Source organism: Dipodomys spectabilis, unplaced genomic scaffold (genome assembly GCF_019054845.1).
Source record: "Dipodomys spectabilis isolate Male_0828 unplaced genomic scaffold, ASM1905484v1 ptg000219l, whole genome shotgun sequence".
Taxonomy (NCBI): domain Eukaryota; kingdom Metazoa; phylum Chordata; class Mammalia; order Rodentia; family Heteromyidae; genus Dipodomys; species Dipodomys spectabilis.
In genome coordinates, this window is record NW_024870896.1 from 1,511,589 (window position 1) to 1,533,806 (window position 22,218).

General features: G+C 42.2%; 1 protein-coding gene across 1 annotated transcript in view; it reads left to right on the forward strand.

The window, feature by feature from the left end:
- The first annotated feature begins 2,463 nt into the window (after positions 1-2,463).
- Positions 2,464-22,218, forward strand: part of Uaca (uveal autoantigen with coiled-coil domains and ankyrin repeats) — a 31,829-nt gene continuing 12,074 nt past the window's right edge. The window contains exons 1-13 of the mRNA XM_042697409.1: positions 2,464-2,567; positions 4,900-5,033; positions 7,559-7,647; positions 10,866-10,930; positions 11,686-11,743; positions 12,272-12,342; positions 12,446-12,552; positions 14,979-15,160; positions 16,346-16,383; positions 19,200-19,259; positions 19,749-19,856; positions 20,697-20,729; positions 21,214-21,312. Of these exons, the coding sequence (XP_042553343.1) occupies positions 2,532-2,567; positions 4,900-5,033; positions 7,559-7,647; positions 10,866-10,930; positions 11,686-11,743; positions 12,272-12,342; positions 12,446-12,552; positions 14,979-15,160; positions 16,346-16,383; positions 19,200-19,259; positions 19,749-19,856; positions 20,697-20,729; positions 21,214-21,312 (1,080 nt within the window). The 5' untranslated portion in view covers positions 2,464-2,531. The remainder of the gene's footprint in view (positions 2,568-4,899; positions 5,034-7,558; positions 7,648-10,865; positions 10,931-11,685; positions 11,744-12,271; positions 12,343-12,445; positions 12,553-14,978; positions 15,161-16,345; positions 16,384-19,199; positions 19,260-19,748; positions 19,857-20,696; positions 20,730-21,213; positions 21,313-22,218) is intronic.

Consider the following 22,218-nt stretch of genomic DNA (forward strand, 5'->3'; position numbering starts at 1 on the left):
TGTGGCCTACTTGTCAGCCAGCACTTTGCAAGTATCCTCAGAGTTTTGATGGAGGAAGTGAAGGCGTGGCATGTGGGAGGGCGTTGGGTCCAGGAGGATGGGAAGGAGCAGCCTCTGCTCACTCTCGTGCAGACACTGGGCTGCTCCTATGCCAGCAGATACTCATGTGAGAATGCAGACAAGGTGCTGGTAGGGCGGTGAGGCTAATAAGTGTGGGCACAGGTGTGTCGCATTTAATAGTCTAGTCCAGAAGAAGAGTTGATGGGGCAGATTTGGAACGTGGCCCTCGACATGGGTAATAATTTAGTGACTCCCCAATTTCTTACTTAAAAATCAGTTTGAATATAAAAATCGAGAAACTGCACCCCATATTTATTGTTATACCATTCCCAGTAGCCGAGCTGTACAATCAGCTCAAGTGTGCAGCAACCAGACTGGATAAAGAACAAACATATGGGGCCTGTACCCCGTGGAGTACTAGCTAGCAGTGAAGACTGAAGTCATGTCATGTGCAGGAAGTAGACAGCACTGGCAGTCGTCATGCTCAGTGAGACGAACCAGCCTCAGAAAGACAGAAAACATGTGTTTTCTCCTGTGTGCAGAATCTAGAGCGATGATAATAATAATAATAATACTTGATTGTGAAAGGGGACTCTTTGGTACCAGAAACTCGTAGGAGGAGGGAAGAGGGAAGGTTTTATAGTTTGCAAACACAGGTCCTCCGCTCTCTGGTCCAGTTGAAGGGCCCCCGCTCAGAAGAAGTAAGCACAGCTCCAGGGGCTTGCTGAGCATGTTGAGGGAGAGGAAGGCTTGGCCAGCGGAGAGGCGAAGGCAACACAGTGGTAGCTGCCTAGGCACTGGGTCTGAGGATCCTGAGGAAGGGATATTTGAGAAGAACCCAAATGAAGTCAGGGCCCAGGACAGGACAGGGCAGGGCAGGCAGGAGAAGCAGCCTTGAGGGTGTCATGCGGGTGCACAGCAGACCCTTCCATGGCTCTGTCAGCCATAGGTTGGCCTCTTTTATTTCCTTGCCCTGGCTACGTCCTTTGTTAGCCTCTCAGTTCCACTCATCTCTGAAGAGGGGTTGACAGACTGGTGGTGGGCTTGGGGCAATGAACCCACTGTGAATCTCACACTTGGAAAAAGTCCTAGTTAAAGTAGCACGGATGTGTTTTATAATTAGCATTTGGGCCAGGTGGTTTCTATTTAAATATCAAGAAACAAAGTTCTTGTTGAAGCTCCTATAACAGAGTCTGTCATAGGCAGCCGCAGTCCCCATAGCACGGCAGGGCCCTCCTTCCTAGAAACTTCCTAGAAAGGAGTGTTCGTTTTTCCTGATGATATTCTTGGAAGGAAAAGCAGACTTTTCTCATGCTATTGTGGTTAAGTAGCACAAGGTAAAAACCAAAAACAAAAAGCACCCTGAGCTTGGGTTGCCCTGTGTTGGTGTGTGGGTAACGATGGCACAGGAAGGTACTCAGCCCCTCTGCCTGGTCCTCGGACAGACTTCAACTCATCATCTAGCTCGTAGTCAATGCTTATCTGCCTCTCCGGGTGCTTGATTAGTTGTTGTTGTTGGTTTTTTTTTTTTAATGCACCGAATCCAGATAATTTGACTTTCCACTGATAAAAATATTTACTTGTTATAACAGGCAGGGTGCTAAACTTGGAAACTGAGAGTGCAAGTTAAATTTGAAATTTGTGGAGCGTATTCATGCCGCCGTCTCTGTAGTACCTTGGCAGTGCCCGGCTCTTCTCATCTGACGTGCCAGGAGACAGCCTGGCGCAGGCGTAAGCTAAAACCTGCTTGTGTGTACAGAGGAGGCTCGTAGGACACTGAAACAGAAAATTTGGAAGTGTGACTGTGAGCATTTCCTTAAATGACAGCATGACACATTCGCTTTAAATAGAGCTTTATATTCTGTTTGTCGGGGCTATTATAACTATGATAGATGATCGTAAGCCTGAAAGCGGGTTTAAAAATTATTTGTCTCTGAGTGGCGTTGTTGTGTCAGGCGAGCTGTTTGGATATAATGAGCATGCTGTACAGTACGTTTGAGTCACTTCCCCAGGGAGAGGAAGGGGCGTTCATTACTCAGAGGAGAAGCACGTCCTCGCTCTCAGCTGTCAAGTCCTATGGAATCTAAAGAGGCGGGCCCTGCACTGTTAACTGGCCTGTGGGCTGTGGCCAGCTTTATCTGCAGGCAGCAGTGTGTGCTCCAGGTTTTCCAAGGGGGGTCTCTGCAAGGGGTGACTTTGAGAGGCAGCGTGTAAGGAAGAAGGAACAGGAGGAGCCACACTACCTGACGTGGACTGGTCTTGATCAGGGGCTGTGCAGTGAAGAAGAAGATCACTGTCAAACGTGATGAAGGTGGAGAAGGATCCTGAGGAGGAAGAAAACAGAGCTAGAGCGAAGTGGAGCCCTTGAGGCCATCGACCGGTCAGGAGCTTGTCCTCCCGCTTGCTTTGTGAGCGGCAGGGATTTGTAACTTAATGCCGAGTGCTTCTTGCGTAGCTCATCTGTGTCTAGGATGAACTGCTGGTTGTCCTGTGCCCCTAACAACAGAGTAGGTATTGCTGGGGCCAGTGCTACGGGGCCCTGTTACCCAGGGCTTCCGCAAAACTACTTTGCTAATTTTGTAGTATTGTATTCTTTCCTGGTTTGTCTGTGCAATTAGTGATAGAAAACAAATGTCTTGGTTTTCCGGGTTTAAAAAGCCCAGGATAGAATTTTAGTACTGGGCAGTATTTCTGTTAACTGACACTGGACCAGACCTGAAAATGGTGTTTACTGAAGTAGAGGCCACTACAGTCTTAATAGGAGACTGAACTGTTCACCCTTAATTACCTTTTTATAAAGGCCTTTCTTGGGGCTTTTACTACCTGTTCGTGGTTTAAATAGTTTCTTTCTTCACCAGCAAGATTACTTGGAAATAAAGACTGTTTTAATTAGTCGTAAGGATAAACTCATCAACGTAGAGCAAGTGTGTGCCCATGACTCAATGGGCCAGGAATTTGGGGCTACACCCACTCCCACTCCTCAAACCCAGCACAGAGCTGTTTGTTCCAAAGATGAACAAAGGTGACTCCTGAATTGAGCTTAGATACGGGCCTGCAGAACCATGGTCTCTACGCTTGGTGTGAAGGAAGGAGGAAGGGGGCTGACCACCATATTTAACGAATTTGAGACTGCCTCAGTTCCAAAGTCCAGTTCTGGGGCAGATTCCACTGAGATGCTACATTGCAGGAGAAAGTTAAGATTTTTGATTCCAGATTTCCCTACTTTCTATTTTAAGTGTTTAAAGAGTTACATCGCTTATGTAGTTAGAAAATTAGTGATCTTACTTCATTTGGGGGAGAAGATGTTGATCATACACTGAGAAGATTTTTCAAGTGATTCACCAGAGGTTTATTATATCTACAGGCCTAGGATTTGCTTTGTAAATTATGTGAAAAATACATAGACTTTTTAAAACCTAGAAATAGTATTGGATTTAGCTCAGAATTTAACAGTGAGTTGATAATGATATTTTAAAAGAATAAAACCTTACATGTTTAAAAAACATGTTTTTTATTTCTGGGTTCTAACATTTCTGCCTACTGAGAAAGATCCAAACTTTCAGCCTTAGAATATTTTAAATATATTTTCTTCAAACAAAGCTAAAGATAACCTTGATATAATTAAAATACATTTTGTGTGTTATATCCTTCTATTTAAAGAAACAAAACCTACCTTTTATGTTCCTTTTAAATAATTTGCTCACTGAGTTTTTGTTACAATTAAAAATGTTTCTCACCAGGCACTGGTGAGAATTTTAGGTACTCCAGAAGCTGAGATCCTGAGGATCAAAGTTCAAAGCCAGTTTGGGCAGACAAATCTAAGAGACCCTTATTTCCAGTTAACCAGCAAAAAGCTTGAACTGGAAGAGTAGCTCAAGTGATAGAATATTGACTATGAGCAGAAAAACCCAGGGAAAGTGTGAGGTTCTGAGTTCAAGCCCCAGTCTGAACTCAAAAATAGGAATCTTTTGAGTGAATGGTACTAGGGTTAGAAGGCCTTTACCTTGTTAGGCTGGCAGGTGCTTTGCCGCTTGAGCCACACACTCAGCCTTCTTATTGCTTCATTTAATTATGTTTTGGATATGTCCATCCTCAAGTGATCCTCAAGTGATCCTCCTGTCTGTGCCTCTCCTGGAGAAGGTGTGAGCCACTGCACCTGCACAGCTTTTTTTTTTTTCATGATAACATGTTGTTGAATGTAAAGATGAAGGAAGAAAATGAGAGGCCTCTTTAATCCTGTTATTTTAGTAGTTTAAGAAGTAAATACTTTAGAGGCTTCTTAATCTTTTTTCTGCATAGTTTATCAATATATAATCATAATAAATTGTTCTATGTCTACGTTTGTATGATTTGCTTCCATAAGTGGATTCTAATAGTGCCTCTTAAATATGTGGAACAAGAGTATATTTTCTTAAAATGAAGACAGAGATGCACTGCATCTAGGGGTCCTAGGAGATGTATACCCAGAACGCAATCTGTGAAAGCGTGAGCTAGGGACTGGGCATACACACTGACTGGGAACCATAGGAACCAGGCTTGGCCACTGAGGTCATTGAATGTCCCAGAGCCTTGGCTTCTCTCTCTGTTGAGTGGAGGTGGTACTTGTGGTTTCCTACGATTGGTTAGGTTGTTCATGCCTGGTACAGAGAAGGTGTCCAGTCATTATTAACTGGAAGTGAAATGCAGGCAATGTGTAGATGTCCAGTGTTTGGGGAAGGTTTGGAGCTGTTGTGCTGGTGAGGGTAGCTCAGCGGGCTGCAGTTGGAAGTGAATGAGATGTTCTGCAGTACAATGTGTCCCTAACATTGCGCACTATTCTGTCTCTTTCCCTTTCTGCAGCAAGCAGCAGATTGGAATAAATATGATGACCGGTTGATGAAAGCTGCAGAGAGGGGAGATGTGGAGAAAGTGTCCTCAATCCTTGCTAAAAAAGGAATGAACCCTGGCAAAGTAGATGTGGAAGGCCGGTCCGCGTAAGTATTCCCTAAGTACTGTGAGTCCCAAGGCAGTTCCGGTACACCTGGATACAAATGAAAGTTTATGAATGGTGGTTCTCCACTTCCTCATTTTAAAGGCCTTTGTCAGAACTCACAGCAGTGCAATTTTAAACAAACTAATGATCGTTATCCATTTTAGAGATTCCCTAGGCTGGGCTCAGTGAGTCAAGCCTGTAATCCTAGTTACTTGGGAGGCAGAGATGGGGGTGGATTTGAAATGGCCAGCCTGGGCAGAAAGACATTCATGAGACCCCATCTTATCTCGCCTGTGGAGTCCAGTGGTTGAAGTCTCTGACTCCAGCTGGCAGGGGAAGCACAATGGCTAGACATGGTGGCACATGCCTGTCATCCCAGTGATCCCTCCCCCTCCAGCCCAACTGAACTGCAGTTGTGGTTATTTTGAGGCATTGTCCTTACCATATTGATCTCCATAAAAGTAGCAGGAAGAAGCTTGCAGACATCAAAGAGCTTGTTCTAATCGCATGAAAAGTCACAGAGCTGAGAGACAAACCCAGCCTCTTCACAAATTCCCCTTCCTGCCAACTCAGGTTTTCCCTTGGATACTAGTGTCACCTGTGTGTGTGCCGTTGTGTCCCCGAGGAGGACATCTTGCTTGTTTGTGGCTTCTGAACCCTGTGCTTCTTCCCTACTCATCCCAGGTCCCCATTGCTTCCCTTTCTGTGAGGCAGGAAGCAGTGGGTTAAAGGGCAGATCTAGATTCTGTTAAGATGCTCTATTAATTATCACAGTGGAAGTCTTATCTGGGCACCCTTCCAAGGTTAGAGGTGAAAAGTCCCATTTCCTGAAATTCCTCAGCCTTTGCTTGCATGAATTCTATTCAGAATATCATAACTGGAAACCAGGCACTAAATATAGAAATGAATGCTAGGACATGAACAATATTTGATGTAGGTCAATGAAAATACAGTAAAGAGAGCAAAACATGACTACAAATGAAGTCACTTTTAAGAGCAATAAAGTTTGAAAAGTCTTAAGTGTATTCTGTTTTATCATGAAGTACCTTGACAGGTGTAGAGCTTAGTCCTTCCCTTGTTTTTCTCCATACTTACAGTACAAATAGTAAGGCATTAATATCTAGAAGTGACTTTGTTTTTCCAGTGTCTTTTCCAAACACTAAACTGTTAAAATATGAAGGGAAGAAACTCAAATGTGCTCATTCATGCTTTTGATGTCTTGAATGAAGGTTGCCTCAGGATTGGTTTTTTGGTTGATGTTTTGGGGGTTTTCAGCCTAAGGTTCAATTGAGTGAGATTATTTAGAGTATTATAATAATTTAGAGTTTCAAGAATAGAGTTTTAATAATAGAATGTTACTTGATGAGCTGTGAACTCCGGTAAAAGACTGCATTAGTGTTAGTCTTGGAGGGTTTTCACCAGAGGAAAGAGAACAACTCCTTGGGATTCACAAAACAAAGCATTTCTCTTTCAGATATGTACACATAAACTAGAGTCTTACTTTATTAAAGCATTTTGTACTTAGGACATGCTACAAATGTATCTTCTGTATTATCTGTAATGACAGAAAATATATTTCTATTTTATCTCTTTTTTTTTGTAACAAGTACTTCTTCAGAGTGGTTTTGGAAAGAAAATATTTTAGGCTTAAAACAGACAAGGATCTGTTTCCTCAGTTTACCTCTACACTAGTGCAGCCCTTGGCTCCCCTCCCCAGGTGGCTTGTGTACCAACGTGGAGCTGTACCTACATTGAGCTGTGAGCTCCACTTCCCATTCGCTTGGGGCTGTGAAAGTGCTGCTCATCCTCCCAACTGCCTACTATGGAGGCTAAATGCTTCTAGGGAGGACTTGGCCTTGGATTTGAATGTCTTCTTTGTGGGCCTCTGTCTTTCCTTGCAACCTGGCTTAGTCATGGTTTATTTGTATTTCCTTGCAACTTTTCTGCTTGTCTCCTGAGGTAACCATGGTCCACATTGCCTGGGTCTTCTCAAAATTCTGGAAGTCCAAGTCCATGTTTTCTATATTTAAACGTTTTCTTCTGGTGGTAATAGAATATGAACTTGGGACCACACATTGCTTGGCTCACTCAGTTGTCCTACCATTTTGAGCAGTGCCTGCAGTCCTGATTTTGCTGGTTGTTTTGGAGATGGGGATCTCAAAGGCTTTTCTGCCCAGGCTGGCTTCAAATCCTAGTTAATCAGGGAGGCTAAGATCTGGATCAGCCTCCTTGATTAGCCAGGATTATAGGGATAGGCCACCACGGCCTATGTCCTGTTTTTTAAAAAGAAATCTTTGCAAGAGTTGATTTTCCAATTGCAAAAATAGATTTCTGTGAGGTGGCTTTTCATATTTCCTTTGCAACTCCTTGCACACACTTTCTGAAGCATGTCGGCAGCCTCTGGCATGCCAGAATTAATGAAGCATTGTAGATGTGCTGTGATCTCTGACCTCTTGTACTGGCATCTAACACTCAGGTGGGCTCTAGTCGTGTCCTTGGAGTAACAATTGTTTTCTTTGTGGTCAGCTTCCATGTGGTGGCCTCCAAGGGGAACCTTGAGTGTTTGAACGCCATCCTCATACATGGAGTGGACCTCACAGCCAGCGACCCTGCAGGTATGCTAACTGAACTGCTGTAGCCTGCAGTAAAACAGGAAGATGTTCCAAACCTCATCTTCCATCATTCTGTGGGGGAAGTGCTAAGGATTGTATTCAGGGCCTTGCAGGTACTAGGCCAGCATTCTACCACCCAGACACTGCTAACCTTCTAAACCAGACCTAAGTGGGGCAAAGCAGGAGAAATCCTAAATTCTCTTTTCAAATAGTTGAGACAGAGTTAACTTCTGAAGTATCACTGTTGGGAGAGATCTGGGATAGGAAACAGGAGAACGTGTTACTAAGCAGGTGGAGACCTGTAGTCTAGTGCTGGTCTTAGTAGTCTTGCTAGTCCTAAAGGTTCTGATTTGAAGAATCTTGAGGTCCTTTTAGTTTGTGCTCCATGCTGTTATGAGTTCATTCTCTTGATGGGCCTCAGAATTCTGCTAATTACCAGGACAGTGGGCATTTGTGTCACATTGTATAAGCCTCCTGCAGCTTCTATGTAGGAACTCCTCTCATCCTCACATTAGCCTGGGGAGATTGGGGTGCCGAGCCCAAGTTCCCTGCCCAGACCTGCAGACCAGTCTCCGTCAGGTTGTATTCTATTTGCAGCATTTTATCTCAGAAAGAATTCCTCTGGTGTTTGCTCAGCTATATCTAAAAAATTCATATATAAACAGAATCTGTCTTCTGCTTATATCTAGTGGTACTTAAGTGTGTCCTTTGAAGTCTTGCATTGCATATCAAAGATAGGATAGAGTACTTGAACCCATTTCTGCTTTCCCTCAACAGCAGAGCAAGGGTTGTGGACTCATCAAGTCAGCCCTTCTCATTTGTCTGGGATTTTAACAGCACTGTGATCCATAGCCATGCTTTGTAATTCAGCTACACATAGAGTGATCCTAAAGTAGAGACTTTTCTTATAATTCCAATACTTTTCCAACTAAGGAACAGCAGCTGAAAGCCCTAGAAGCCATGATGGGCAGACTTGAATGCTTCTCCTAGGCTGCCCTTAGCCCACCTGCCTATACTGTTAGTTTTGTAAAGATCCAAGTAGTCCTTGAAAGAAAGAAGAAATCCCACCTCTGCTTGCTGTGTTGCCACATTTGGACAAGTCAGTGTATTACTGCTAACCCACAGTGACTTAGAGGGAGCACAGAGCGGGAGTTACATCACAGTTGGGTTAGTGAGGAAAATTGGCACCTGAAGATCCATCATTTCCAAATTACAGACCAAACGCAATTTATTGTTCACTTTTGAACAAAGGAAGAACGTGTTTACTGTGAGCACTTCTTACATCGGTGGATAGCACACATTTTTAGAAGTTGTAGATTGAACCTCTTAAGAACTCTTGGGGCTGTTCTTGTGCTGATTCAGTTCAAACCTGTGTTGTATTGTGTGTGTTTTCTATCTGGACACCTTTGCCTGCTGCTGAATGAGTGCCTTAGGCCTCCCTCCTTCAGTGCAGATAGAGCTGCATGGTGTATTATCCACACACCAGGCCCAGGGCCTCACCAACTCTTCCTGTCCTCTGTGTAGCTGAGTCTATAGTTCATTGGTTCATTGTCACTAGAGCTGTCCTTTGTTTAAAATAAGAACCTTTCTTAATTGCTCTGGTGTCTGCTTTTAACCCAATGTAGGTATTTGTTAAATATATTTGATGTACTTGTATATATGTATACACACATGCACATATATTCACATATATGTAAAGTCAAGCATGATGGTGGACTCCTCTTTTCCAGCACTCAGGAAGCTGAGGCAGGAGGATCATGAGTTTGAGATCAGCCCCGGACTACATAGTGACACCCTGTCTCAAAGCAAAGCAAAACAAAGCATGTATAGATCGATACACATGCATGCATACGTGTGCATGTGTAAATCATCTTAACTCCTGTTTCCTATGAAGGTTATTTCTTGGTACCCGCCGCTCCCCAGCCTCTTTGGCATTTTTCTGAAAGTTGCAACTTTATAGCTAATGTTTTCTTGTTTTCTTGCTGCTGTTTCTGTGACTAACATTTTTAGGTGACAAAGTTTGCACACTATTTTGCTGAACAACAGCCTAGTGTCCCTGGCCGTGTTCTCACTGCTCATTTAGAGACCTGTGCTCATTTAGAGACCTGTCTGTGTTTTTGCTTTAAAATCTGGTTAATCAGCTATATAGATGTGATCAGACCCAGAAAAATTTGCCACCTATCCAAACTCGTGAAACAGAGAATTCAGAACCAGATTATCCATCTAGAATAGTCAGACTGTAAATTACTTGTTTTCTAGCAGAAATTAAGTTTTAAGATAGGTTAGAAAGAAATTTGGAGCATTAAAAACTAGAAGCTGGCATAACCTAGTGAGACTCATATCTTTGCCTTTCAAGAATGACGGCTGTGTAAGAAATACAGTTACACCAGGTACAGGTGGCTCATGCCTAGCTACTCAGGAGGCTGAGAACTGAGAATTGAGGCTTGAAGCCAGCCCAAGCAGGAAAGTCCATGAGACTCTTATCTCCAATAAAGTACTCAGAAAAAGCTGGAAACGGCACTGTGGCTCTAGTGGTAAAGTGCTAGCTGTTCAGGGACTGTTCCCTAGCCCTGAATTCAAGCTCCCCCAGGATTATCTGTGCCTGCGCGTGCGTGTGCACACACACAAACACACACAAACAACTACAAGAGAGTTTGGAGGTAGGATGTTCTCTACAAGTGAACCTTTCTGGAGTTCAGAATCACCTTCCAGATTGTCAGTCACCTCCCCAACCTTGGGTGCAGCCTTGAACACTAAACTTCACATCTGATTCTCAGAGACACGTGGACTTTGAATTTTAGCTGAAGCATAAACATTTGAGACCCCCTTCTGTAACCTCTCTGTCTTTACTCTCTCCATATCCACCACCCACAGGAAATCTAGGTCTCCTCTCCTCTCCTTCCCTCCTGTATCCTCTCCTCTACCTTCCCCTTCTCTCACCAGGATTTCACCACCAGCTTTGTCTTTGTGCTACAGACATGGTGGTACATAGGGTAGAGGTACTACTCTTTGGAGATTTATACCATTATTTTCTTTTCCACCTTCATTGTTTTGGTGTGTTTATTATCTCATATTAAAATAGCATAGTGTAAGGTGACAACAATGAAAACCTGCTTATAAAGTATTATAAAGGTGATGTACAGAGGGGTTACAAGTGATTTTTAAAATAGTTTCTATGAAAATTCATAGGCTCCTTCCCATACGTCTCCCATGATTTCTAGGGAGAAATGCTCTGCACCTGGCTGCTAAGTATGGACATGCATTGTGCCTACAGAAACTTCTACAGGTAGGTTATTTTTACTGCAAGAAAAAAAAATGTGTTCTTACTATCATTTTGGGATTTGAGAGCAAAGAAAATGGTAGGGTGACTTTGACTGTTGTGTTTCATGGTTTTTTTCCATCATTCATGAAGGAATGTGAAGGATGGAGAACAAAAACTCCAGGGAAGCAAAGTACATAACTCAGCATATTAAAAATAAATAACAAAGACTTGACCTTCCTGTTGACCTTAGCTGGAGATTGGAATTTTCTGTGGTCTAGAACATGGCATAAGATAAAATAATACAACAAATGATTTATCTATTTCTGTACAAACATAGATAATATAGATAATGGAGCAGTAACATCATTAGTGAAACTTGTAATGGACAAATCACAGCATCCTATGAACTTCTTGGCTGAGTTAGCCTTTGCAGGTCCACTCAGTGTTTGCCACTCAGTTGCCTAGAGGAACCGACTTGTGCTTTGATTCAGCAGCTCCTTTTAATTCTTGCTGAAAATAAAATCCCAAACAATAATGTATTTTCAATACTCCATGCTATTGTAATGTCCATATGTTTCCTGTTTGGCAGAATGCTGTTAAATTTACAGTTAGATGACGTTATTCTATTTGTTTCATGTCAAAATATTTAGTAGATTGTCAAAAGTCTTTACTTTCTTTGATAAGTGGAATATTTGCAGATTAAATAACAGCTGTTAGTTTGAGTATGGATATTGGATTTTAAAGTAAACTCCCAGATCACCAGGTTTCTGTTTCCACAGTACAATTGCCCCACCGAGCTCGTGGACCTACAGGGCAGAACTGCACTTCATGATGCAGGTGAGCCCAGCACCTGCCTGTGCGGGAGTCCCTGGGTGTCTGCTCATTCAGATTCATCCCAACATGGTTCTGTTTGTCTTTTTGTGCTGGTACTGCTTGAACTCAAGGCTTCACTCTTTTGCTCGGCTTTCTTGCTCGGCTGGCGCTCTACCACTTGAGGTATGCCTCCAGTCTGGCACTTCACTGGTTAATGGAGATGGAGTCACACAGACTTTTCTGAATTATTCTTTAGGTGGCATAAAGAAAGGTACACCCTCAACAACTAGATAGTTGAGTACTTTTTAGTTATTGCTGAACATGCTTTTCTTGCCTGTCTCTTCTAAATGTGAAATTCCTGTTGTTTTCTGGAAAACATCCTACCTACCCTCTCACATATAGAAAATATTGGCATATGTTAGAGTGATACGTAGTAAAAATGTTGTTCATTAACTTCCCTTCAGAGTTTTTATACAGCCTTAATTTTCTTTCAGTTTTTTCTTCTTGCATTTTAGGTACTTCTATTTATTTGTTGTCCTTTCTCTCCCAAAGCAATGGCAGACTGTCCATCCAGCATACAGTTGCTCTGCGACCACGGTGCTTCTGTGAACGCCAAAGACATAGTGAGTCCATGCTCATGATCTCACTTCTGCTCTGGCCTGTGAGCTTCCGTGTGGTGTCTGATTGGTGGTGTCTTAATGCTGGCTTATTTTTCTTGTTGCTTAGGACGGGCGGACACCACTTGTCCTGGCCACTCAGATGTGTAGGCCGATGATATGTCAACTGCTGATAGATAAAGGGGCTGATATTAATTCCAGGGATAAACAAAACAGGTAATTCTCTCCTTGTAGTTTCTTACATGGCTGGTGATGATGAGACCTTGTTACCATGTCATTATTGCCATCCCCGCAGCTCCTCATCCTTGGCTCTCTTTTAGTTAGTGTCTACTTCCCATTATGCAGTCTGTAGGGAGGAAGGAGAGGGACAGGTGGCAGGATGAACACTGAATAAAAGCTCTGATTGGGTTAGAGGCTGAAGGAAAGAGGACTCCAGGTTATTTTAAGCTTTAAAAATACCTTTAGACAGATGCTGGTGACTCATGCCTGTAATCCTAGCTACTCAGGAGGCTGAGACCTGGAAGATCATAGTTTGAAGCCAACATGGGCAGAAAAGTCTTTGAGAACCTATCTCCAGCTAGCCAGCAAAAGGTTGAACTGGAATCACAGCTCAAGTGGTAGAGCACCAACCATGAGCGAGCAAGCCAAGTGACCATGAGGCTTAATGAAATGGGCACAAATAAGAAACAACAAGGGAGTAAAGTAATTCCCTTATCTCTGGAGTGGGGAGGTGTTCTTGGCACCCTGTGGCTTGCTGGCTGTGTGTCAGTTAATTTCCCAGGAGTTTTCATCTCAGGCTGCTGGGGCCTAGTGTTGTCTTCTGGGATTTTATAGACAGTTAAGAATAAAGTCATTCTTTTTATTTGATTTCATTTTTCTTAACGTTGTATCCTGTTGCTTTTAATTTATGGGAAGCAGAAAAACAAAGTAGTCTTTGGATTTTATAGTTCCCATTGTTTTTATTTTTCAGACATCTCAAAGAAGGAAATTCTTAAGCAACTAAATCATTAGTGTGACTAAAAGTTTTTTTTTTTAATATTAGCCTTTTTCATTCAGTCTAATCTGGTTCCAAAACATGAATAAGAAAATTTGATTTTAAAGATTAAGTTTTACCTGAGGGATAAGGAATTATTACTTCTGTAATATTTTGTGCTTGTTAGAAAAACAACTTAAAATGCCTACCTAGTCCAGAATAAATGAAATGTTTTTTTAAAAAGATTACATTTTACAAGCAGAGAGAGATAATCTAGTTATCAGTGAATATGTCTCATGTTTGTATAGACCTTATATTTTTGAAAGGGCTTTTTTTCCTCCCACTGAAGATTGACAAAAATCTCAGTAAGGCAGGGCAGCATGTGTTTTGTAATTGAATAGCTGATGGTTCAAAAATAGAGTTGACATTGTATTTAGGATTTTTTTTTCTGTTCCATCTTTAGCAGTTTTAACCTAATAACAAAAACTTCATTTCATTTTTTTAAACAGAATTTTAGACTAGCAACTAAGGGAAAGGAGGCTATAGAAGAAAGAGAGCATTTGTCATGAAAGGCAAGAATAAATTTCCTAATGAAACAATTGTATTTCGGTGTCCACAATTGAAAACAGAGTGAGACACAGGATCAAGACTTGATTTCAACAAGTGTTTGTTCCCTCATCAATAAAATTACAAGATTTGGTAAAATAATTTCTAGGATCCTTGTAAGTTTCCACAACAATTTAAGGCTATTACTGCGCAATTGTGCTTTGCCACTGTACTGTAAGTGTGTGGGATGTATAATGAGTTTCTCCTGTAGCTCTACAGGGGCACTGAGATACATTTCAAACGAAGCCTACCTGAAAGATCTCCTTATAGAGGAAGCAACAGGACCCCAGGAAGAAAATCTCCTCCTTCACTGAAAGGAGAAGGATTTCTAGGGGAAGTTTGTATGCTATGGCTCAGCTCACAAAGGGACCTTGAATAGTGAGGTTTTAATATATATGTAATTGTATTAATGATATTAAGGTGTTGTACAGAGGGCTTATCATTTCATAAGTCAGCACATTTCTTTTTTAGACAATGTCCTTTACTTTCACCCAATTTTCCCCTCCTGTCCCTGGCACACAAGTTACATAGTTTGTTTTCCACCGAATGTCTACTGGTACCATGGTTGCATTTGTTCACCCTTCCTCCCTCCATTTCTGTACCCCTATTTGCTCCTCCCCCCCAAAAGACAACAATAACAACAACAAAAATCCCAAAACAGAAACAAACACCACCATGACCAACAACAACAAAACCCATGCTTCCATTTCCTGCACTTTGTTTCTATAAATAGTATTTTAAATGTTCAGAGGAAAACCCTTGGGTTTGAACAGACAAGATGAGGGTGATTATTTATAGGACATTGAAGAAGTGGAATAAAATGGGTTAGTTTGGTGGCCTAAGAAAGGATGAGATGGTAGAAGATTCTGTCTGCAAACAACACAAGGCAAATGCTTTTATAAATGTGAAAAATACAGGATAAAAGTATAAAGTGAAATCTATATCTGTGTCGATAGCAAATGTAACTTCTTCAAGTGCTTGTCTCTTCTTTAAGGTGCCCCTGGCAGAGTTATTCTGGACTGTTCTCTGGGGTTCTCCTCATTTTCTTCTGTCTGCCTTTCAGAACTGCTCTCATGCTGGGCTGTGAGTATGGCTGCAGAGACACTGTAGAAGTCTTAATTAGAAATGGTGCTGACGTAAGCTTGCTGGATGCCCTCGGCCATGATAGTTCTTACTATGCAAGAATTGGGGACAACCTGGACATCCTCACCTTGCTGAGGACTGCATCAGAGAATGCCAGCAAAGGTACAGCCCTTTCTGTGACCAGGAAATACGGCTGACTTGGTCAGCAGCAATCCTGAGACCTGGTCCCCCTCCCTCTGTCATGATTGGCTTAATTATGTCATCGTCACTTGTTGCCAGGAAGTTTTATCACATATAGTTGAGTTTATTAAGTGAACCTTGATCTGTGGACCAATCTAAGAATTAAGGTGCGAGGCAATTCAAATGTCTTACTAATGTTTTTTGATGGACTCATAAAAATAACATTGATTTTCTTTCTTTGCTAAGGGAGAGGGAAACCCCTAACTTTTATTCTTCTAAAGTTTTAAAGAAACAACAGCTGTTTCCACACACATATAAACCAGTCAGTTACTCAGTTCTGAATGCTTGTGGATATTTTTCTGTTTATGAAAGAAAACTTGGAAAATATATAAAAGCACAATGGCCCCTCCGCGTATGAGCTGGGGCCCATGTCTCCTGTAGTCTTTTTTCCTGCTCATGTTGGGGTAATAATTTAACTTTTTGATAGTATATTTGAATTTGGCTTTTCCTATAGCAAATATTTTTCTTTTTTTTTTTTTGGGTCCGGTCGTGGAGCCTGAACTCTGGGCCTGAGTGCAGTCCCTCAGCTCTTCAGCTCAAGGCTAGCACTCTACCACTTGAGCCACAGCGCCACCACTTCCGGTTTTTTTTTTTTCTGCTTATGTAGTGCTGAGGAATTGAACCCAGGGCCTCATGCATGCAAGACAAGCGCTCTACCACTGAGCCACCTTCCCAGCCCAGCAAATATTTCTATAGTATATTTTTTCGTGATGCATAAGATCTCATTTATTTAAATTTAGTTTGATAAAGCATCTTTCTACAGGAGGTGTTTAAGCTATTGGAGTTTTCCCCTGGTTTGTCTGTATAGATAAATATTTGCAATATTTTTATTATCCCCTTTAGATAAGTTCCTAGAAACTGAGTCACTAGGCATCAGGGATGTACACTGGTTTAGGTTTTTTGATATTTATTAACAAATTTCTTCCCAGTTTACCTTAATACCATCATTTGGGGGAAGGGGAAAACTTGCTAATTGGGTAGATGAAAACAATGTTATCTTGTCATAAGCTATGGCAAGCTTTCCAGGAAGGTTTAAAGTGTACTTACTAACACACCTGCCGGATTTATGCTGTTGTCCCACCGGTTTTCTCTCTCTTTAATCTTTAGGGAGAGAACTTTGGAGGAAAGGAGCCCCTTTGCAACAGGTAGAACTTAATTTTAACTATTATGTGTAGTGTGTGGCTTAATTGATATGCTTGGGAAAGCCAGTTAGAGATGTACCACTCCTGTGAGTTTGGAGCATGATGCCCTACTTGGTGATCTATGCCCATGAAGAACCTGGGTGCCGGGGTCATGATGTTCTGATGTTCTGTGAAGACACCTTCACATAGATCAGTCTCAGTTAATACGCCCAGTAGGGGGTGGGCAGGCAGTCTGGGGCCTTGATCACCTCCTAATGTGTGAAGTTCCTATCCTTACTTGAGGTTCTTAAGTGATGAGTTTTGGCCTGACAGGTACTGCCTGCCCTCTTCTCCTTACAACAGAGCCAAGTATGTCCTGTTCTGGGAGGATGCTACCAGTACACTAAGAAATGAAGATAACTGAGTTTGGGGGGAGGGTGGGAGGACAGATAATTGTTGTTGGTGTTCTTGGTCTTTTGTTTGGGTTTTGTTTTTTCTCAGACTGGGTCTCCCTTCGTAGGCTGGCCACAAACTCCAGGTCCTCCTACCTCAGCCTCCTGAGTGCTGGCAGGCCCCACCATGCAAAAACACAGGACTCAAAACTAATAATATGTTGTGATTTTAATACTGCTCCTAACATTTCTTCTTTTTGTATTTCTTATATGTGGATCTAATTGAGGACTTGTCTTTAAAAAATAACATAGTCCCCGAAAGAGTTTATACTTGGTACTAATTTTACTAACAAGCAGTTTAACACTGGTTTTGTGTCTCAGCTGGAGTAAATGTGTCCTGTTCTGCTCTCCTCTCTCAAGTTGAAGTGATTGTACGACACTCTGGCTCCAGGCTAGCATAGGCAGCTTTCCTCCCACGCTAGCTCTCTGCTCTCCTCCAGAACCTCTAGTCCCCGACGAGAAAGCCCTCAGGTACCACCCGCGCCTCACCATCACTTTGTCATCTCATCATCCGCCGACTCCCATGCTGCATTCAAGCATCTCCCTTCCCTGCATCAGTGTGCAGCTCACCCACACATGGCTCATGTCTGTTGTCTGTCTGTTCCCACTTTTCTTTTCATCTGGGGTAACTTTCTAACTTCTTCCTGTGCCTCTGCTAGCCAGCCTAGGATAAGAGGAGGAGGAGGAGGAGAAGGAGGAGGAAGAAAGGAGTCAAATACAGTGTCCACTGCTCAGTCTGCACCTTCCACCTCACATGGAACCAGGAAAACTGTACTCTGCAGTGTTCATGTTCAGTAGGGGGCGCTGTTAGAGGGAAGCAATGCAGAGCTCCCTGTAGGTTATCTGAGTGAAAACAAGGAGCTTGTGTTTTACTGGGAACAGTAAGGCCGCTGGCTCTGAAATGCTGTGTTTCCATTTTGTATTGTATACTCCTAGAATCCCTGCTGTCCATAGGATTTATTCTGGTCCTATGATCAGAAGCCCACAGTGTACTTGCAGATACACCTCTAGTGTCTGCAGGGGACATCAGTGTGTGGTCCCATCCCTTGAAAGCACCTAGGTCTGGAGGAAGAAGAATTTGGCAGCACAGGGCAGCATAGCCCTCCCTTCATCTCCACGAAGTTAAAGCAGGCTGAGGGAGGAAGCTGCCAAGGGTGGGGCTGGGTAGGGCCTCACAGACGCATATCCTTGCCTACTAGGCTGCAGAAGGAAGCTGTGCTCCGTGAAGGAGGCAGGAGAAGCCAGTCAGGTAGCAGTTGCTAGGTCAAGGACATTGCATTTATACCCGCACACCCCACAGCAGCAGGTACTGGGGTACCATCAACGGTGTGTGCCCTACCCTGTGGAGCCAGGGTGCCAGGGAGGGACTTCAGGAATCTATCAGGGATCTAGTGTTAAGGTCAGCATTTCTGAGGAGCTGGGGTGGAGTGGAGGAATTGTGGAAAGTGGGATGATAAAGTGAGCTGTGCCCAGATGACAGGCTCCTCTGGTGGACAGGCCTCTGGCAGAAAAGTAGTTGGAGCCAAATTTGGATCACACCTTTAATGTTTTATCAAAGTCCTAGAATGATGGTTAGTTAATACAGAAGCCTTCAAAGAGTCGGATACAGAGTAGCTTTTTAATAATACCCAAATTCTCCTCCAGACACATTAGAATGATGGTTTAAAACTTGGTTCAACAAAACTGGATGAAATGAGAACAATAACTTGGAGTATGAAAACAATCTCTTATGAAAACCTCAGGAAGAGGTTTTTTAGCTTTCTAAATTAGTTATTCTGCAGATGTCAAGATGAGTTTTGGGGAAAAAAGGGAGGCTAAGGGTTGGTCTGTTTACTCACTGTGTTGTGTTTTTGTTGACATTCGTCTCTAAGCTGCAGGAAAGTTGCACAGCAGTAGGTGCACAAAAACAATGTTTACCCGCCCAGGCCATTTGGAGAACTTTTGTGTACTTGGGTAGCAGGGCTGTCTGTCTCCTCAGGAAGCCACTCCTGAGATTGAGTCTGAGCAGGGCTAGAGGGAAAGCAAGTTGTAGGGACCCCTGCTGTCCTTACCACTTAATGCGACCTGCTGTTTCTAATTACACTCTTATTTGGGAGTGGTAGGTGGGGCTTTTAGCACTGTGTGTGTGTGTGTGTGTGTGTGTGTGTGTTGTGTCTAGTACAAATTTTCCTTTTTAAAATGTGATGGTTTTAATCTAAACCAATTGTTAAGTTTTAAAAATTCTCTTAGTATTTAAAAACATGCTACACTTGTCTTAGTAAACCCTGTCTCATTGAAACACTATGCATTTTAAGTGGACATGCCGCCCCCTGGTGGTATGTGCAGTCTACTGTACTTTTCTGTGCCCTCATGCATGCTAACCTGCCCTTTCTTTATGTTTCTCCAAAGTGGAATGTAAAAGAAGAGGTCAACATGAAGTCGAATCAGAGAGAGCGTCCCAGTGTTCAGGTACAAAGGAGAGCCAACTTGGTGCTTCCTTTAAGCACAGGTGGTCTGTGATTATGTCTTTTCTAGTTTATTCTACAAGAATTGACTTCGGGTGTGGGGGGAAACTAAGGCTTGAACTCAGGGCCTAGGACTTGCAAACAGATGTTCTGCCACTTGAGCCAGACCCCAGCTCTAAGGATTAGCTTATTATGAATGTTTGTATTATAGTAATGATTAAATTTATAACATTGGAAGTATGATGTGCAAAGTATTGCTTTAATATTCATTAGAAAAACACAAATGATTTAGCAGTTATGAAACTATTGGTTCAAGTGTGTCTTCATGAGATAGAAGATCATTTTGGAAAATTATGATGATAAAAGTTAAATTGAATCACTGTTCTTAAAGCTGTTTTATGTACATATGTATGTGTATATGGTAGTGAACTGCTTTTAAAATTACCTTCTGTAATTGCTCTTTTTAAAGACTATGTTTTGTTTCTTATTTAAGGAGCTGGAGATTGAAAATGAAGATTTGAAAGAGAGATTGAGGAAAATTCAGCAAGAACAAAGAATATTGTTGGATAAAGTCAATGGCTTACAGTTACAGCTGAATGAGGTGAGTGATCTGTCTAATCTTTTAAAAATTCCCAAATTAATGATATAGTCATTATCAGTAACAAATGGTTATCCTTTGCCTGTTGATTCAAGTCCTGGTGCTAAAAGGTAAAACAGGTCTGAGCATGGTGACACACATCTATAATCCCAGCAACTGGGAGGTGGTTTAAGGTTAGTGGTTCAAGGCCAACACAGGCAAAAAGTTAGTTAGATTACATCTCTGCAGATATGCTCGTGTGGTGGTGCATGGCTGTGGTCTTAAGTACTTGGGAGGCAGAGGTGGTAAAGTTGATGTTCAAGATCAGCCAGTCTTGGCAAAAAACTGTAGACTTAATCTGAAAAATAACTAAAGCAAAAAGGGCTTGGGCCATGGCTCAAGTGGTAAAATGCTTGCCTATTGTGCACAAAGACCCTGAGTTCACATATCAATACTGACCACCACCACCAACCCCCTTCCCCCCCCCCCCACAAAAAAGCACAAACAAAAGCCAAATTGACTTTGGATTTTATCTGTAACACTGGACATGAGAAAATGTGGATATGGGAAGAACAAAGAACTAAATTAGGCTTTTGAGGCCCTGGGCTTGGTGAGGAAGGAGGAGATGGAAGATGTAAGGAAGGAGAGAGAGCCAGTACTTGGGTTCTTTTGTCTTGAAAATGCTAGTGGAGTAGTGACCAGGCTGAACCGGTGCCCACGCCCATGGCAGCACACAGACGCTTCCCACACCTGCATCCCCACTCTAAAGGCAACCCAGTCCTTTGAGAAGATGTCTGGCAAGCTTATATGCCTTTTAAGGAAAACTTTCAAGAGCTAAAGTGCGTTTCTTCTTCTTAAATCTAGGAAGTAATGGTTGCTGATGATCTGGAAAGTGAGGTAGGATGATACTTTTGTTTTTAAACCATAATAACGTTTTGCACATTGAGAATGGTATTGTAGAAGAGGTTTAGGTCCTAAATTGACATGGAGAGGCTTTTATTTCCAGTTATTGCTTAAAAAGAGAAGAAAGCTGGGTGTGACTGTCAAATTCTGTTCAATGTAGTTTTCTATGAATCTTGATATGAAAAGATGAAAAATCCTAAACATTGTAATGGAAATGTCCAAAAGTAATTGATTTAAAACAAGAAAAGTTTGAATTTTTTATCATACTATATATATATGTATATATAAATCATATGTTTTATTAGCATATTTATATAAACAGCAACTCTACCACTGGTTAAGTTAGGCCTGGTTTGGAGATGTCATTAACTCTAGTCCTTAAAGTCATTTCAGTTCACCTTTTCTAAAACATACTTTCAACTTAGTTAAAGCACAGGGTAATTTTGCTTTATTCTGTATTTATTCTATTCCGTTTCAGAGAGAAAAGCTGAAGTCCCTTCTGGCAGCTAAAGAAAAGCAACATGAAGAAAGCTTAAGAACTATTGAGACTCTGAAAAACAGATTTAAATATATTGAGGTACAGAAAACTTAAATTATATCCTGTAATTCATAGTTGGTATCCTGTAATTCATAGAACTTAGCATCTGACTTGAACCGGGAGTCCCGAGTCTGTTCTCTGTGACCTAATCTCAGGCAGTTTATTTGAGGTCTCTTGAGTTGATTGCCCCATTGGCAAAGTGGGAGGCATTCCCCTTTTGCAGACATGCAGAGGCTGAATCATTGCAGGGATCAGATGAGGCTGGCATTTAACGCATCCTCCGCTCCCTTCCGAACTTTCCTTCATGTCCATTCTTCCCTTCTTTGGGCTTCCATTTTTACCTGCCACTGCAGGGCTTGTGAAAGTCATAAGAGCAGAGCGACAGATGGATGAGGTGGGATATCCAGGTTTGCCAGGAATGAATGTGGGCATGGGTTAGTCAGGGAATCACAGAAGAGAGGGCATGTAATCTGGTCCAGGGCATATACTCATCTTTGCTTGCATCAGCTAGCTGTTTTTCTAAGATCAAGCTTTAGCTTTTAACCAAAATATAATATCCATTAAAAGGCATACCTGTTAAAACTAGTCTAGTTGATCAGTTTTCACAATTTTAATATACCTAGATCAAAAAACCAAACATAACCTCACCCAGGAATACTGGCTTCTTGCCCTGCCCAGAGGGGAGCCACTTGTCCTGACTCTGTCTACACAGAATTATTCTATAAGGCCAGAGTGTATATTTTGTAGATATCACTTGTCACTGGGGAGGCTGCTGAAAGGGTCTTTTATGCCCTGATTGTTTATGGCTGTAACAGGCCTTTGCCTCAGTTTCCGTTCTATCTATCTACTTTTGCCTTCACAAGTAATCAGTGCTTTATAAACTTAGTCTCTAGGCAGGGAGGTGGGCTGTCCTCCGGCAGTGGTGAGGTGCAGTGTGGCTCTGCC